General features: G+C 35.0%; 6 protein-coding genes across 8 annotated transcripts in view; 3 read left to right on the plus strand and 3 right to left on the minus strand.

Annotated features, from left to right (window-relative positions):
- LOC104730603 lies at positions 900 to 1,965 on the plus strand. The gene is made up of 3 exons (XM_010449792.2): positions 900 to 1,309; positions 1,397 to 1,483; positions 1,626 to 1,965. Exons 1-3 carry the CDS (start codon positions 1,016 to 1,018, stop codon positions 1,767 to 1,769), a joined length of 525 nt encoding a protein of 174 aa, XP_010448094.1. The 5' UTR covers positions 900 to 1,015; the 3' UTR covers positions 1,770 to 1,965.
- On the minus strand, positions 5,460 to 5,920 carry LOC109128076. Its single transcript, XM_019233814.1, has one exon. The coding sequence runs from the start codon at positions 5,791 to 5,793 to the stop codon at positions 5,602 to 5,604; it is 192 nt and encodes a 63-aa protein (XP_019089359.1). The 5' UTR covers positions 5,794 to 5,920; the 3' UTR covers positions 5,460 to 5,601.
- On the minus strand, positions 6,492 to 7,004 carry LOC109128081. The gene has a single exon (XM_019233844.1). It carries the CDS (start codon positions 6,870 to 6,872, stop codon positions 6,624 to 6,626), a length of 249 nt encoding a protein of 82 aa, XP_019089389.1. The 5' UTR covers positions 6,873 to 7,004; the 3' UTR covers positions 6,492 to 6,623.
- On the minus strand, positions 8,279 to 8,856 carry LOC109128061. Its single transcript, XM_019233770.1, has one exon. It carries the CDS (start codon positions 8,700 to 8,702, stop codon positions 8,490 to 8,492), a length of 213 nt encoding a protein of 70 aa, XP_019089315.1. The 5' UTR covers positions 8,703 to 8,856; the 3' UTR covers positions 8,279 to 8,489.
- LOC104730604 (protein PELOTA 1-like) lies at positions 10,429 to 14,530 on the plus strand. 3 transcript variants are annotated; one of them, XM_010449795.2, is made up of 17 exons: positions 10,429 to 10,652; positions 10,833 to 10,924; positions 11,046 to 11,128; positions 11,342 to 11,417; positions 11,689 to 11,763; positions 11,832 to 11,888; positions 12,106 to 12,151; positions 12,260 to 12,335; positions 12,514 to 12,589; positions 12,699 to 12,731; positions 12,832 to 12,900; positions 13,058 to 13,164; positions 13,541 to 13,613; positions 13,790 to 13,828; positions 13,925 to 14,019; positions 14,116 to 14,222; positions 14,344 to 14,530. In XM_010449795.2, exons 2-17 carry the CDS (start codon positions 10,874 to 10,876, stop codon positions 14,397 to 14,399), a joined length of 1,119 nt encoding a protein of 372 aa, XP_010448097.1. In that variant the 5' UTR covers positions 10,429 to 10,652; positions 10,833 to 10,873; the 3' UTR covers positions 14,400 to 14,530. The 3 variants fall into 3 exon arrangements, with proteins under 3 accessions (XP_010448097.1, XP_010448098.1, XP_010448095.1); XM_010449796.2 differs by having other exon boundaries at positions 14,360 to 14,530; XM_010449793.2 differs by having other exon boundaries at positions 14,370 to 14,530.
- LOC104733261 (importin-4-like) overlaps positions 14,877 to 17,088 on the plus strand; it is a 6,009-nt gene continuing 3,797 nt past the window's right edge. Inside the window, exons 1-7 of the mRNA XM_010452852.1 lie at positions 14,877 to 15,258; positions 15,346 to 15,478; positions 15,576 to 15,712; positions 15,805 to 15,850; positions 16,027 to 16,239; positions 16,325 to 16,828; positions 16,945 to 17,074. Coding sequence (XP_010451154.1) covers positions 14,984 to 15,258; positions 15,346 to 15,478; positions 15,576 to 15,712; positions 15,805 to 15,850; positions 16,027 to 16,239; positions 16,325 to 16,828; positions 16,945 to 17,074 — 1,438 coding nt within the window. The 5' untranslated portion in view covers positions 14,877 to 14,983. The remainder of the gene's footprint in view (positions 15,259 to 15,345; positions 15,479 to 15,575; positions 15,713 to 15,804; positions 15,851 to 16,026; positions 16,240 to 16,324; positions 16,829 to 16,944; positions 17,075 to 17,088) is intronic.

The following is a 17,088-nucleotide window of genomic DNA, read 5'->3' on the forward strand; positions in this document are numbered from 1 at the left end:
AAAAAAAAAAAGATTCTGGTTTTTAATCCCTATAGTCTTCAAATAGTCATTAAATCTAGATTAACATAGTCGCAACACAGTCGTCAAATAGTCGTCTCGTAGTAGCCAAGTAGTCGCTACATTTGACGACTATATCACAACTATTCTCAAACTAATCTCCTTCACATCGCATTAATCGTTAAACTGTCAGCAAATAGTCGTAAATGTTTACTGACTACTTTACGACTATCTGTACACAACGACTGTTCACATTTTAATTAATCGTAACTTAGTCACAAAACAGTCGTAAACGTTTACGACTATCTTACGACTACTTTTACGACTACGTGGATTAGTCGTAACGTAGTCGCTATTTACCGACTAAATTACGACTGAATTTCCTACCGACTAACGTTTTACGACAACAGTGATTAGTCGTAAAATAGTCGTAATTTATGAAATAGCGACTACGAAACGACTACAAATGCAGTCGTAAATGGCCTGTTTTCTTGTAGTGATAAGAAGTTGCTTAAAGAGATAGAGATAGACTCACAAATTTTGTTGGTGCTAGCCGAGACAATTCTAGGCGAAACAAAGAAAAAGGGAAAAAAAACATTGCTGATCCAAACCTTCCACCAACCTAATATTATTATGTAATTCATGATTCATCTTGCCTATATAATAACTCAGGTCAACTAAGGCACTATATAGTATTGTGTCTGTTTTTTCTGATATTTTGTTTCTTTCACCAAAGAAACCATCTCAGTCAACAAAACCTCGTTATTTGGGCCAATAATTGGGTTTAGCATTAAAAAGCCCATATTGATATAACGTTAATTTCTAAGGCCTTACCCAATCGAAAACCCTAATAAACCGTATTCAAAAATACGAAATCCGGAATCGAAATCAAATCCCTTATCCCACCGCTGCTTTTCGAGGAACAACGGTCATTTCCGATTTTCGAGAAGCTTTTTTCAAAGAAAAAACAAAAAAGATCGAAACTTTACAGTCGAAGAAAGAAGAAGAAAAAAAGAAAATGGTGACTAAGCGAAAAGATGTTGTGGAGATTATCACACCAGATCCGTGGGTGACGAGGAAGAAAACAAAGAGAAAGAGAACAAAGAGTAAGGAGAAAGAAGAAGAAGAAGACGCGGGGACACCTCTTAGAGGTATCTTTTGTCTTAAAACGAGACAGGATACGAAGATCTTCGATGAGAAAGAGGATTGCTTCATCCTCGATTTCGATCCCAATGATTCATTCGATGCAAAAACTCAATCCGAAACCCCTGAATCTGACGAAGATGTAGCAATCGTCCATGAGAAAGGCCAGGTTTTTGATTACTAAGAACTCTCTTGGGTGCTTCGATTTGTTGTTTTCTGTAAAGTTTGAGTCTTTTACACATCTTTTGTTTTTCAGGTGGCTTGTAGGGATTACCCACATCCAAGGCATCTCTGTTTGAAATTCCCTTTTGAATCAAGTCAACACAAATCACATTGTAATCAGGTAATTTGAAAATTGGGTCCTTTTGTTTTAGATGTTTGCATTCTCGATTTGTTTAGTGATCTTAGATCTTTAAGGTTGAAAGGGTTTGAATGTAACAACAACACAAGATTCTAAAGATCTGTTTTTTAAAAAATGTGTGTAGTGCTATTGCTATGTCTGTGATTTGGCTGCGCCTTGTGCACATTGGACATCTAGAGCTTCACCGCATTGTGAGGCATTAGAGAACAGTAGATGGAAGCCTTTGCGAGAGTTGCACCGGAACCATCGTATCACCACCAAGAAGTAGATGAGAGACTTCTCACTTCTCAGTTCTCATGGGGGTTTTATGAATAAAAAAGTAATGATTGTGTTATAATGTCCATCTTCAGCTGAATATTATAACGCTTACTGAAGAAACCAAATTAGATCCTTTTTCTTGTAAAATCTGTTGTGAGTTGATGTTTATGGAGCCATCTTAAACATCACAATCCGACTTGGCATGACTGTTAGTCCAAGACTTGTTAGTATTTGCCCATCAATGCATTGGAAATTACAAGTTTTTCTTTACAAAGTGAGACACTTGAGCAGTCGTGTACTCGGCAAGTAGATCAGCAAAGGTCACTATTGCAAAACATTGTGTAGAAGCATATAGAGAATCTTCAATGAATCTCTGAATATTCTTAGAATGTTTTAAAAATCTTATTCTTTTGGTAGTGGATAATGAAGAAGGAAAGTAAGATAATATATGTGGACTAGAGAGATTCTTGGCTGTGTCACACAATTTTTCATCCTGCGTGGGCGGTACGAATAATCCTATAGTACTGCTTTTTTTGTGTGTTGGTAATATGATCTCAACTGTTTCTTATTGGTTCTAGAATCTACAACAAGTCAAAAATGAACTAATTGGATATGATGTTGTTCTTTTAGGACACCAAACACTGGATATTGTTTAAAATTCTAAATCATTAAAATTGTGTGTGTGTGTCCGTCCACACACGGATATTGTGTCGACGTCCATTTTGTAATAATAGTGTCTTTTTGTATGATTTAACTGAAAGTGATATATACAATCACTCTCAAAATTTGAAATTTTCAATGTCATGAAATTTTTCCTCAAACTGCAAATGCGACCACTTTAAATTGTCTAGAGGATTGCTTAGATATCATATATATAGCTCAATAAGATATGAATTTTTTTGAGAAAATAATTTAAAAGGAATCAGAATGAATTTGAAATAAAAAGAAATGTAATGCTGATAATCGAGTTTGTTAAACATAATTCATTGTGTTCCAAAATACGGACTCATAATCGAGTTCGTTATATATATTTTTGTTTGGTTCCATGTCGACCCCTAGAAGAAAAAGACTATAACACATAACTCATAATTCGTGATGGAATTTCATAATTCAAGAAGCTAGACAGATATATAGAACAAAATACTAGTATTATTAGTCAAATCACAAGATGATTAAAATTGGTCCAACGAAATATTAATACAGTAGCAATAAGCTGTAACAAGTTGCAGTGGACTGATGAGACGACAGTACTTGTGTTCTTGCATAAGTGGAGATGAGTTGTAAATGTGTAGTTAATTTGAGAATTAATCAACAGTTGTTTAAATTATACTACTAATGTAATTTGATTTGATTTGATTGGTAGGCGAGAGTGATTAAGGAGGTGGGTCAACACTCCACACAGACCACACACATAAGCGGCTGACATCAAGACGCGTTTTATTAGCTATTTTTATAACGGCGCCGAATCATAACCTCGCCACTCTGCGTTGTCGTTTCGTTTAGAAGGCTTGATAAATAATTCTTACTAATTTTTTGTTTTGTTTTTTTTTTGTATATTTTACAAATGATAAATAGTATAAATTTAAATTCTATATCTTAAAATTCAAAATATTAGTTTTAAAAATTTTTAAATAACCTTTTTTTGGACAAAGATTTTAAATAACCTTTAACCCTTTTTTTTGTGTTTTGGACTAAAACCTTTAAACCTAAACAAAATTGTGTCTTCAATTAATTTTAAAAGGTTCTACTATATTTTTATGTGTTCTCAGTTATTCCTGATAATCTATATGGATTTATTATAGAAATAGGCATTATTTTTTAGAAACTTATGGATTTAGGATTGATTGTCCTGACTTACAGAATTAGGTATTTATTTTCAACTGAAAAGACAAAACTATCCTTGCATATCAGATAACGCTCAATTCTCTTTCTCTTCATTCTTCTTCTCTTCTCTCTGCCGTGAGTGAGTTTTTTTTTCAGACTCGCAAATCTCCACCGTAAGTTTAAGAGAGATGCCTTCATGACTGGTTAGATCTCTCCGATGACTCGTGTCTTTCCGACGGCCGCCCATTCCGATGGCTAAAAAACCCTAACTGTCTTCTGAAGTTTGGTCCGCCGTAAACCATTAGGATCTCACGCCGTTGAATCTCGTCGCAGATCTGAACTCCGATGATCAAAGTTTTCATCCGCCGATTATCAGTTAATATTATTCATGATTTGTCAATCAAAAACATGTTATTTTCAGATTTAGATTAGATTTAGAGATGAATTAGAAGTTTTAATTCAATTGGAGTTTATGATTAGAGCCCCTTGGGTTCCCTGGATACTATCCCCTTAGGGTTTAGTTTTTTTCATTCAAAGCAAAGTTCATTTAATTCATTGATTTCTGAGATGATGGTGTGTTTCGTGATGGTGTTTGTCTAGAGAAGAATCAAGAGAATGGCGATACAGAGCACAAGGATAAAATTGTAAAAAAAATACCTAATCTTGAGAGTCCGGACAATAGTCCCTAAATTCAAAGTTTCGGTACAACAAAGCCTCTATTCAGTAAATATCCCTAGTCTATATTCTATACTATTGAATCTTTATTGCACCCTTAATTTAATAGGAAAAAAAGCCAGCTTAAAGAAAATAAGAAGACATTTTAATTTTGTTCAGTCTATTTTTGAGGATAGTGACAATTTTTTCTGTCCACGTATTTGCATAAACAACTACACAGTTTTTTAACTAAAATTTAAAAAGAAGTTGCGTTTCTCATACTAGAATCTAATTATAGTACTATGAGAAAGACAGGTTGGAATTGAACGATCGATTAATTTTGTATTTGTTTCATAATTGCAAGATCAAAAAGGGTGGAAGGAATACACCACAACCACAGTCTTAAAGTCGTTAATAGAGACACGTCTCCGAGCAGTTCGATGTTTGTGTTTTTGTCTCACAAAATCCATACACTTTGCTTTGGACTTCTATTCATCCACCTAAACTTCTTTTTCTCCTTCAATTATCTCTCTCGCTTTAAACATGTAAATAAACTATGTAAGTGAGAAAATAATAAATTAGGCCGTCCCTGGTAGTTGATTCAATCAACTTGGTTGTTTTCAAGAAATCGAATCAACTTGGTAGAGCTCATGCTCTAGGCATATAGCTCAGAGATATTTTTTTCTTTACTATCATGAGACAATTTTTTTTCTATATGTTTATAAGAGAGTTTCAGAAATAAATATAGAAAATGTCTTATTCTTAAATATAGAAAGCTATAAACTTATAATTATATTTTATTCTTAATAATGAAAATTTTAAATAATAAAAAAAGATTTAAGTGTCCTTTTCATCGTAGACCATCATTCACTTGGTCAGCTTGGACCAGTACGAGTTGGATCAATTCATAGTTTCATAGACAGATTTTCCTATCATTTTTTTCCAATAGTTTGATTCTGCTTTATATATTTTTTACTATTTCTCCTTTCAATACCAACAGAAAACGATATTTTTGGTTTGAACTTTGAACTTCATTTGTTGAAACCACGATCATTGAAATACAAAGTAACCTAATAGTGTAAAATGTAAAGAAAATGGTTTTTAGAAAGTGAGTTTCTTTTTTAAAAAAGTGAGTTATATCAAACATAAACAGACAAACAAGTCGGAGAATCGATGGAGTTATAGATGATCTGAGTATCAGAATTAAGAAAAGCGGGAAGAGTAAGAGTTAATCAAAATCATAAGAACCTCTATTATATGATTTCGATACAAGTTTACAAAGCTCTGAGCCATTCAAAAAAGAAAACAAGAACAACTAGCGAAAGATAAAACGAAACTGAGATGAAAATGTTGCGCGCAGCTGATCAGAAATCAACAAGATGAGAAGAGTAATCTGGAATAGGTGAGGATCTAGGAGGACAATGAAGAGAGAAACGACCAATCCGTACGACGTCTCTATCATCACCTTGCCGTCTAGGAAGAACCCCGGCGGTGAGTTTAGCTAGAGCCGTCGTGTACTCCACCAGTAACTCAGCCATGATTACAACAGAAATCATGATTATTTAAAGATAAAAATAGGATTTCGCCGGAGGAGAAGAGAGATTATGGTCAGTAGAAGTTTCTTAGAGTTTGTTATCTCTAAACAAAAATCGAATGGGGTGGTTTGGTTTGAATCGAGAGACACCACTCGTGGTCTTATATAGGCCAATACTTTAAAGGTCCAGTGGTCGAGAAGATAGTCGTACTCGTACACGTCTTTTTTTTAATCTTTTAATAGATTTTTTGAATAACAGGCCGCGTGTCACGCACTGTGGTTATATAAGTGATTTGATTTAGAGTGTTGGGGAGAAGACAAAACTGGGGTTGTTACTTACGAAGTCATGATACCAGTGGCAGTACCATCATACCTGCCACTTTACTTATAGATTTTGTTTTTGCCGACGAGACATTTCATTTAGTATATTTGTAGATATTTTTTTAGTTAAATAGTATATTTATTTCCTATCATTTTCATAAAAGACTATCCATTACTTAATCGTCATATTTTTCTTTTTTCGATTAATATATTTTGTGTAAACATTCTAGCTTTTTTCTTACGATTCTGCCAAAATATTATTAATTGTGATTGATCGTCATCCTCGTACACGTAAAAATGAAAGGAACGTTTGGAAATATCATCACCGGCCACTAAATTTTTTACTAATTGGAATAAATGATCCAATCATCATAAATTAAGAAAAGCAGAGAAATCATCAAGAGAGTAAAATAATCATTTGTATTATATAATTCGATACAGGTTTACAAACATCCACAAGAGAGCAAAAAGAATCCTCAGCTATCATCACTCTTCAATTCCATTTAGGAAAAAAATAGGGTATCAAAATAACTAAAATCGATCAAAAAAATAGTTGAAAAAAAAAAAAGACCAAAATAAATCGACGATGGTCGATAACTGATCAGAAATGACGAGATGAGAAGAGAAATCCGGAACCGGTGACGATCTAGGAGGACAATACAAAGAGAAACCACCAATCCTAACGACATTTACATCTCTCGGAAGAATCCCGGCGGTGAGTTTAGCAAGAGCCGTCGTGTACTCCACTAGTAGCTCAGCGATGATTACAACAGAAATCATGATTAACTAGAACAAGAAGTAGTCTCTTGAGTTCTCTCTGCTCTTTGGTTCAGACAAGAAATGGAATTTTGTTGTTATGACTTATGACTTTGTGAGAAAGAGAGATCTTCTTGTCTCTTCTTTATATACTAACTTAACTATCGTTTCTCCTCGTAACTTCGTCGTTACCCGGACCCGTGTTTCATAGTTTATTATTGTCGCTTTTAGACAGAAAAAAGTAATGAAGTAAGCGCGTCTTACGCGCAGTTCACATTAGGATTAGCTGTTCCTCTAATCTTCTGATTAGCAAATCAAATGGATTTTGTTTACTAATATTATATAATTTAGCAGATACTAACTACTACACTTTTTGGAGACAAATAAATAAATATTACAGCGTATACATTTGACATAATCAAAATCACTTTGACTAAGTAAACATATCAAGAAGGAGAACCAAGAACGTTCGAAAACATTAATATCAGTGTAGTTAAGACTTAGTAGTATTTCAAGCTATATTAGAGTTCCAACCGTAATTTCGCCAATTGCTAATACAACAAATTTTGTGTACTCATGAAAAAACAATACTATATCCTATCCTAGTTGTTTAATTGCTGAAAGCTAAAGTTCACCTTCCGATAAGGGTGCTATATATGGACCATATACCTACCTGGTTTTCGTCTCATCTTGTTCCATTATTTTTAAAAATATTTCCTGTTTTATCTAGAAACTCATTTCACAAAGACTTTTAATTTCCGTGGACAATAATATAACATGAATTTCTAAAATTATGCATGATATATATTCCGTTGGCTAGTTTATCAAAAAAGAAAAAAAATAAAAAACTCAATTATTGAAATTTCATCATTACCCGCCTTATTATTTAAGCTTGGTATGATTGAGATACATCCAATAATTTAGCAACATAATATATTTAATATTTTATAAAAACTGATTCACCTTCAATGTTAAATAATTTTTTTTTCTTGTAAAATCGGAACATTATCTGAGACGTCGTAACAAAACAGTAGTTACCACTTTCAGTTTCGTCTGTGTCTCGTCATTACTCGCAAAATCGACTTTGCCTACCTCTTTAGCTAATCTTCCAAAATATATAAACTAAAATAATAGTATCGTTTTCAATCGTCTAGATGGACCAAAACCCTTCAAGGAACCATATTGCTTTTTTTTTTTTGGCAAACGGAACCATATTGCTAAGTTGAACATTATTCAAGAGTGAAAAATATGCATTAATTTATGAACTTAGTCTCGTCAAAAACAACTTAAATCTCCCCATATTTGTTTTAATGACGTCATAAAAAATAAGACCATTAATCGTCAAATGAGCCATCATCAACATCGTTACATTATGATTAGGTTAATTAAGATATAACCCCGACCGCGAGTGCCAATAACGAACAAAGATCAAAAGTTAAAATCAAAATTTTATAATTTAATTTCTATTAATATTTTCGAATTACAGATTTACACAAAGCTCTCTAATTAAACGATTCAAAAAGATCCATAGGAAAATGGAAGACGAAGAGACACGTGGAAAAATCTCAGCCGTCCGTCCAATCTTGGATCAGATGATAAAAAGAAGAGAAGAAATCTCGAAATCAAAATCGTATCGTCTGATCAGAAATCAACGAGATGTGAAGACAAATCCGGGATCGGAGAGGATCTATTGGCTCTAACACTAGACGGAGAAGGACAAGGAAGAGAGAAACCACCAATCCGAACGACGGCGCTTTCGCCTTGTCGTCTCGGTGGAAGGATCCCGGCGGTGAGTTTCGCGAGAGCAGCTGTGTACTCTACCAACAGTTCGGCGAGGATTACTACAGAGATCATGGTCAGTTGTGAAATATTCCGGTGAAAAAAATTTGCAAGAGGAGAGAATAAGAAAGATCTCTGAGAGTTTTTTTGGTTTTGTTGTGGCTTGTGAGAAATGAAGAGACATCTTGAGCTCTTTATATATATATAATGACTTAATGACTAGCTGAGTAGGTCTCTATCGGGTTAGTGACACGGTCTCTTTAATACTCCTAATATTTTGTATTTAGAAGAAGAAAAAGAAAAGAAGAAAAATGACCGCGTCGTACGCGGACAACTACACATTAGCATTTTAGCTGTCGTTATTACATGTCTTGCTTGACGTCTAGATGTGAACAAGACTAGTAGTGTTTGAGTACTAAATTTTACTTTAGTTTAATTGAGTTGGCTATGTTTTGTCAAAAAAAAATGACTAGGATTTTATGATATATTTTATTATTTTGCAAATACTATAAGCGCTCACGGTAAACTTGTCAACCTTTGTTGTTTGTTTTTTATTTGTTTTTCTCCGCCAAACTTGAAAATACAACAAAGTCCTGGTGAAATCATTATAATGGACTGACTACAAAGTTACTTTGGTATTCCGTTTTACTTATACAGTTTTCTAATTCCATTTGCAAACAATGATTGTGATTTTGAAGACCGATTAAACAACTTATGGAGCTATCTTGCATTAACTTACAGTTAGGATCTATTACTATTAGTTGTCAGGGTATCATATCATTATTGTTATTTTAGAAAAATACGATTATACTAATATCTAACGAATCTATGATTCTATGAACTATACGTTTTTGTTTGGACGCCATGAGTATGATATATATTTTGTGTTGGTTGGGATTTTGTTGCACTTCGCATAAATAAAAAGGGATATATGGGTTTAAGAAATTTTACTAATCTATGATTTGAGCTCTAATTACACATATACCGTCGGACATATGATTGGGGATATGAGTTTATTTTTGTCTTGATTCTTGGTGGAAGATATATTTTAGGTTATTAATAAAAAAGGGTACCGACGTACCGTTTGGGTGTCAGAAAAAAAGAAGAAAAAGAAAACAAAAGAGTATCGATTATAAAATTTGATACGGATTTATATCAAGCTTGACGACGTGTTCACAACTTGGCTGATGTTATATTAGTCGGCCAACATTAATTTAATGGAATCATATTAGTAAGACAAATAGTTAATTTGATATATGAGTTGTAGTCGATATTGTAACAATCTCAATGAAATCATTTTTAATTACTTTATACCATTGGCCTAGTAACGGAGTACGGAGTACCAATGTGGAGTTCAATATTCTTAGTTATCTTATACAATATCTTTGGCCTAGTCTTTTTGATAACGTTTGGTTGCTCTTGTTTGCTAGTCCAACAAACGAACATGTCCAACATCCCGGTTTAAATAACTTGAATGTAAAGAAATTCAGATAAGTTTAGACGGTTAAATATTTTTGCATTATGTAAATTGTATCACACATTCATGTTCATGGCTCATGATTTTAATCATGGGTAACCTAGTGATAAAAATATAATTTACATTGAATTTCTTTTCGAAAAATACAACATATATTAATTGGTTAAATTTTAATATGTGAAATATATAATTTAACTCTCTTTTATTTTATTTCGGCATATTTTCCAAATATTTATGATTTTTCTACTTCTATTTTTTTTCCTTTTTAGAATATGGTTTTCCTATTTCTATTCTTATTTGGTAAAAAGAAGAAATAGATTTACTTAATTACTAAAAACATTGACGATAGCACAAAGAGCTTAATTCTAATCGAAAAGCTGTGAAACGAATCTGTCGAAGTCGAAACTGCGTGTCTTCGGATTGAATCCCTCTCTCTCTCTAGCTTACGACCAGTGCCCCTTTCAATCGAAAGACCAAGGACGGATACAAGTTCTCGCCAAGTCGGAACCGGATCCTGAGCTTAGCCTGAGTCCTGTATCCGTATAAAGGTTTGTAATTTATGCCTCTTAAACTCACCGTTTTTGCTGCTTAGATTTTACCAATTCCGTGGTGCATCATGTCTGGTTGAGTCTGATACGATTTCTGTTAAATTCTGTTGACCTGAGAACTTAAAAATTGAACCTTTTCGAGACTAGTGGTTGTTAATCTCTGTCTCTATGTCTCTATAGACTCTGCTCTAGTGGACATACTTTTCAAAAAGGCCTGAGAGATGAAGATCGTTCATAGGGATTATGCTCGTAATGGACCCGGAAGCGTTAAGGTTTGATTCATTCCTTCTTCATCTGTGATTTGTTATTTGTTTTTTGGGGTGCTCATATATGTTTCAGTACCTAGTTTATAACTGCAATTCATATTCTTTTGCTGACTTAAATTGAGGGTAGATGGTGGCGGAGGACTCTGATGATCTATGGTATGCTTATAACCTGATTGCTGTTCGTGATAGTGTAATGGCTGTCACTTTTAGGTACGTTCTTCTTTCAGTTTTCACTGCCCTTTTCTTGCTATTGAATGGTTAGGAAAACATGCTTTGATTTTTTCTCATTGAATTTATGTATCACATTATAAGTTAATTAGTTTGTAAGATTTCCCATGAAAATCCGTAAGAAGTAAAGGGGTTTGGTTAACCGATATATCATGCAAGGAATTAGTAGTTACGGTTTTGTTTTCCTGCTATCAGAAAAGTTCAGAGAGAGATACCTGGTGGGGGAAGAGACTCTGAACGTGTTAAACTGAAGCTGGAAGTACAAGTTGAGGTATGGTTTTTAAGGGATTGGTATGCAAATTCGTTGATACCTTTGTATTGTAGAAGCCTATTTTTTTCAAATATCATGCGTAGAGCCGCAATGACCATAAATGCACTATATTGCCTTACATTCATTCATCTGCGTTATAAAATCGATATTTCTTACATGTTGTTTTTGGTTGTTTTTGGCCTTTTAATCTTGGCACCCTTGACAGTGGAAGATATCTTTGTCTAACTAATTTCATGGTCTGATTGTCTTCAATTCTTTATCAATCATTTAGGAGGTGAACTATGACAAAGACGCGGCTGTTTTGCGCATACGTGGGAAGAATATCCTGGAGAATGAGCACGTAAAGGTAGATGTGAGGCTAAACTCTTACCCTGTAATTTTTTTCCCGGTGCTGAAGCTCGTTTTGTATCACAGATTGGTGCATTTCATACTTTGGAGCTTGAGCTGAAACGACCTTTTGTATTGAGAAAGGTAGATGTCCTCTTTTTACTAATTTAATCATCCAGATGTTCTGTTCTATTTCTACCTTGTAAGTGTGACAGGATATATCTTGCAATCTGGTTTCTATTATATGAACAACGCGGTGCACACTCATCTAGTGTGAAATACAATTTGCAAGATAATATCTTTCTCTTTTTATGTGAAAACTTCATTTGTAATCGGTTGTGTGTACATGGCCAATTTGCAGGAATTATGGGACTCAATGGCTCTTGATACACTTAAGCAGGCCTCAGGTATACTGCTCAAATGATTCCACCTCTTAATTTTTATTACCACAAAACTGCAATGGTGTCTATATATTAAATATCATGTTTTTTTTTGTTCACTTATCTTTTACACAGATCCTGCTGCCAGTGCTGACCTAGCTGTAGTTCTAATGCAAGAAGGATTGGGACAGATATTCCTTGTCGGCAGAAGGTACTGATTGCAGTTGAGAAGGTCCCTTGTCTGTGAAATTTGTTATTACTGTAGTTTGTGTTTTGTCGGCATGTATTTCCTTATTTTTTCGCTTGGGTTGTTTTGTCTGAACAAAGTATTAAAAGGGTCAAATAGAACTATCCATTTCTGTTGCTTACTTTATTGTTTTGTTTGGCAGTGTGACAAGTAGTCGTGCACGAATAGAAACATCCATACCTAGGAAGCATGGACCTGCAATTGCTGGTTACGAGTCTGTATGTTCCTTCACTTTTTTTGACATATATGTGCCCAAAACTATGGTTAATAGAATTTATATTACATATAATCAATTCCAATTCTTTTGTTTTTGTGGATTTTCTGCAGGCTTTGAAGAAGTTCTTCGAGAATGTTCTGCAGGTTTGTTATAGTTCTTAGAATGTTGATGTTTTCTAACACATACCAAATAGAAAGGACACCAGAGTTACACATATTCTAAAATTCTATTGCAATATCGCAGGCCTTTTTGAAACATGTTGACTTCAGTGTCGTTCGCTGTGCAGTGATCGCAAGTCCCGGCTTTACAAAGGTTTTTTTTTGCCTCTTAGACTATTTCTAAATTTACATGGTTAATATTGTTCAGATTCCAGCTGAACAAGCTTATACCTGATGAAAACATGTACAAGGGTTACAAATTTCCATATATATACGACACACATGAACATGTGATTGTTTCTTATCTTCAGGATCAGTTTCATCGCCACTTATTGTTGGAAGCGGAGAGAAGACAGTTGAGACCTATCATTGAGAACAAATCACGTATAATTCTGGTGCACACAAACTCTGGATATAGGTAATGTTTCTGTAGAACAGCTCACTAACCTATCAAAATAATGTTCTGCCATGCCAAAAACCACTGAAAGCTCAGTCTCAAATGATATAACATGCTAAAACGTTAGGGTTGTAGAACACTGATGTGGGATTTATGCTGTGGATTTGAGTTGCTCTTTGCTGGTTAATCCTAATAATTAGTGACGCCGGAAAATTATAACAATTTCCAAATTGATCAGACTACAACTATGTTTTAATTCATGTTTGCGGTTGCTATCAGTGTTAACGGGTCTCCTCTACTTGTTTGTATTTCTTTTGGATGGCCACTTCTCTAATCAGCCAGTTATTCTGCTCATGCAATTTTTCTTTGATATCTAACATTATGTTTTGGTGCGCAGACATAGCCTGGGTGAGGTTCTGCATGCTCCCAACGTGATGAATATGATTAAAGATACAAAAGCAGCAAAAGAGGTGAATTTAAATGTTAATTTAGCTGATACATTACCATCGTTAATTGCTCACTGCTTCTTTTATATATTATATTTTCTGTTAACTGTTTCCGTGACTTTTGTTCTCTGTTTTCTGCTTTGTGCTCTTGAAATGTAACTTTGTCATCCACCTGTCTGATGTGAATTTGCCAATTGCAGGTCAAAGCTCTCAACGATTTCCACACCATGCTTTCAAATGTCAGTTTTTTTTTTGTTTTGCGATGAACAAAAATATTTTCATTTAATATTAAGAATGTCAATGTGTCTTAACATTGTTTTGCTTTAAAAATCCAGGATCCAGATCGGGCATGCTATGGACCAAAACACGTGGAAGTTGCTAATGAACGAATGGCAATCCAAACACTTCTCATTACGGACGAGCTTTTCAGGTTCAGTAATGGAAAGAGAATACCAATTTTAATGCGTTTTCTTTTGTAGTTTTAAGAGGTAAAATGTGAGCTAATAAATATGTGATATTGGTCCAGGAATTCTGACGTGAAAACAAGGAAGCAGTATGTGAATTTGGTGGAGTCGGTGAAACATTCGGGAGGAGAGGCTTTTATATTCTCCGCGATGCATGTGTCAGGGGAACGTTAGTGTTTTCTTCTTTATCCCTTCTTTCTTATATATTTAGTGAATTGTGATTTTGATCTTGTTTTTGTGCCAAACACTTAAATAACAAGTTTTTGATGTAACTTGCCGAATTGGCACAGCTGACTGGAATTGCAGCTCTTCTCAGGTTTTCTTTACCAGAACTCGAAGACATTGAGATGTAAAATATCCTCGGCTATAGAAAAACCATAAAAATCATATAGGTCTCACAATTTATAGTCTCGTTTAAAGAGAGATCTGTATAACTCTTTACAAATTAAGTTATAATCATTTGTTGCTGTTTGTTCAGCCTTTTTGAGTTGCAGTCGATAAGAATCATTACACACCTTGTTGAATAATATTGAGCTTTTCTGCTATAAAAAAACATATTTGTTTGTTCATCACTGTATAAAACCGCAAAAGTATGTAATTACAATTAACACAAGTATGACCAAGTCAAGGCAAGATCTACGTTTACTTTGGTCTGAATGCTTCTGATTCACTCCCATGTCATTCGAGTGCCAGTGTAAACCAGTGAGGCGCCAACAACTTTATTAGTCAAACTCATAATTAAGTTTTACCACTAATAGAAAGTGGATAATTAAATTACTAATCTGGCAAAATAAGCAAAACCCTCGCAAAATTAATAAAAAAGGGGCAAAACAAAACATTAGAAAAACCCTATTCGCTGTCTACTTGAGAGAGCAGCCTCTGTCTGCTTCTTCTTCTTCGGGAGAGAGTTCATCAATCGATTTGCAAATCATGGCGCAATCTCTGGAGCTTCTGTTGATCCAGTTCCTTATGCCGGACAATGATGCTCGTCGTCAAGCTGAGGATCAGATCAATCGTCTTGCCAAAGATCCTCAAGTTGTTCCCGCCCTCATTCAGCATCTCCGCACCGCTAAAACCCCTAACGTCCGCCAGCTCGCCGCCGTACTCCTTCGCAAAAGAATCACCGGACATTGGACTAAGCTTTCTCCTCAGATTAAACTTCATGTTAAACAATCCTTAATCGAGAGTATCACTGTGGAGAATAGGTAGAACCTTACTTCCATCTTTTTTACTTCTTCGATTGGGATTTGAGTTTTTTTGTTTATTCTTATTGGATTTTTTTTTTTTTACAGTCCACCTGTGAGGCGTGCGAGTGCCAATGTTGTGAGTGTAGTAGCCAAGTACGCTGTTCCGGCTGGAGAGTGGCCTGATTTGTTAACTTTTCTCTTCCAGTGTAGTCAGAGTCTTCAAGAAGACCATCGTGAAGTAACTTTCTTGTGAAACTCTCTCTGTCTCGTGTTGTCTATTTGATGAGTTTTTTGTTCACTTTGGTAACTCTTTTTTTTGTTTGTTTGTTTTGTAGGTAGCATTGATCCTTTTCAGCTCTTTGACAGAAACGATTGGGAACACATTTAGGCCATATTTTGCCGACTTGCAGGCTCTTCTTCTCAAGTGTATGCAGGATGAAAGCAGCAGTCGAGTCAGAATTGCTGCTCTCAAGTAATTTACTTTCTCTGGAATATACAAAACGTGTTCCTCTTCTCTTGGACCTTTTATCTCTACTCTTTACAAGCTTCTGTAATATTTATCAGGGCGGTGGGTTCTTTTTTGGAATTCACAAACGACGGGGATGAAGTGGTAAATCTAGCGAGTTTTCTCTTTCTTGTTAATGTTATAGACATGTTTAAATGTCTCAATAGTATCTAATTGCATTGCTGTAGGATGTGTAACGTTTCTATTTTGTTTGGGACAACTTTTTTGTTAAGATAGTTTAAAGACTGATTTGGGATATATGCTTATGTCATTTCTATCAGGTTAAGTTCCGAGATTTCATTCCCAGTATATTGAATGTATCAAGGAAATGTATTGCATCTGGAGAGGAGGATGTAGCTATACTTGCTTTTGAAATTTTTGATGAGCTGATTGAATCTCCTGCACCCCTTCTTGGAGATTCTGTCAAATCAATCGTGGACTTCTCTCTTGAAGTTTCCTGTAATCAAAACCTGGAAAGTAGCACCCGTCACCAGGTTAGCTGAATTACTCTGTTTCCCTTGAGATAGGTTCAACTTGTGATGTTATGATTCCTTACACCTTACTCCATTTATTTACCAGGCAATCCAAATAGTTTCATGGTTGGCAAAGTACAAATACAATTCCCTTAAAAAACATAAGCTAGTCATACCAATTTTGAAAGTTATGTGCCCTTTACTCGCTGAGTCGTCTGATCAAGAGGACGATGATGATCTTGCTCCTGATCGTGCAGCTGCTGAAGTTATTGACACACTAGCTATGAACCTGCCAAAGCATGTCTTCCCCCCTGTTTTGGAATTTGCTTCCGTGTACTATCAAAATACAAATCCGAAGTGTCGGGAAGCGTCTGCAACAGCTCTAGGTGTTATATCAGAGGGTTGCTTTGATATGATGAAAGAGAAGCTGGAACCTGTTCTTAATATAGTATTAGGAGCTTTAAGAGACCCTGAGCAAATGGTTCGAGGGGCTGCATCATTTGCAATAGGCCAATTCGCCGAGCATCTTCAGCCCGAAATTCTGTCACACTATCAGATTGTTCTTCCATGCCTATTAACTGCGATTGAAGATGCATCTGAGGAAGTGAAGGTAAAAATTTAAAGCAGCGAACTTGGTTTTTGTTTGTTTTTTTGCGAAAATGCACCTTTCTGCCATGTTAACATGTAACCTTGGTTATTAGTAACATTTCTCATTATTGTCTACAGGAAAAGTCACACTACGCTTTAGCAGCATTCTGTGAGAACATGGGAGAGGAAATTGTCCCTTTGCTTGATCATTTAATGCAGAAGCTTATGGCCGCCCTCAAAAGTAGCCCGCGTAATCTACAAGAGACATGCATGGTACACTGA

This window comes from Camelina sativa, chromosome 12 (genome assembly GCF_000633955.1).
Source record: "Camelina sativa cultivar DH55 chromosome 12, Cs, whole genome shotgun sequence".
Lineage (NCBI taxonomy): Eukaryota > Viridiplantae > Streptophyta > Magnoliopsida > Brassicales > Brassicaceae > Camelina > Camelina sativa.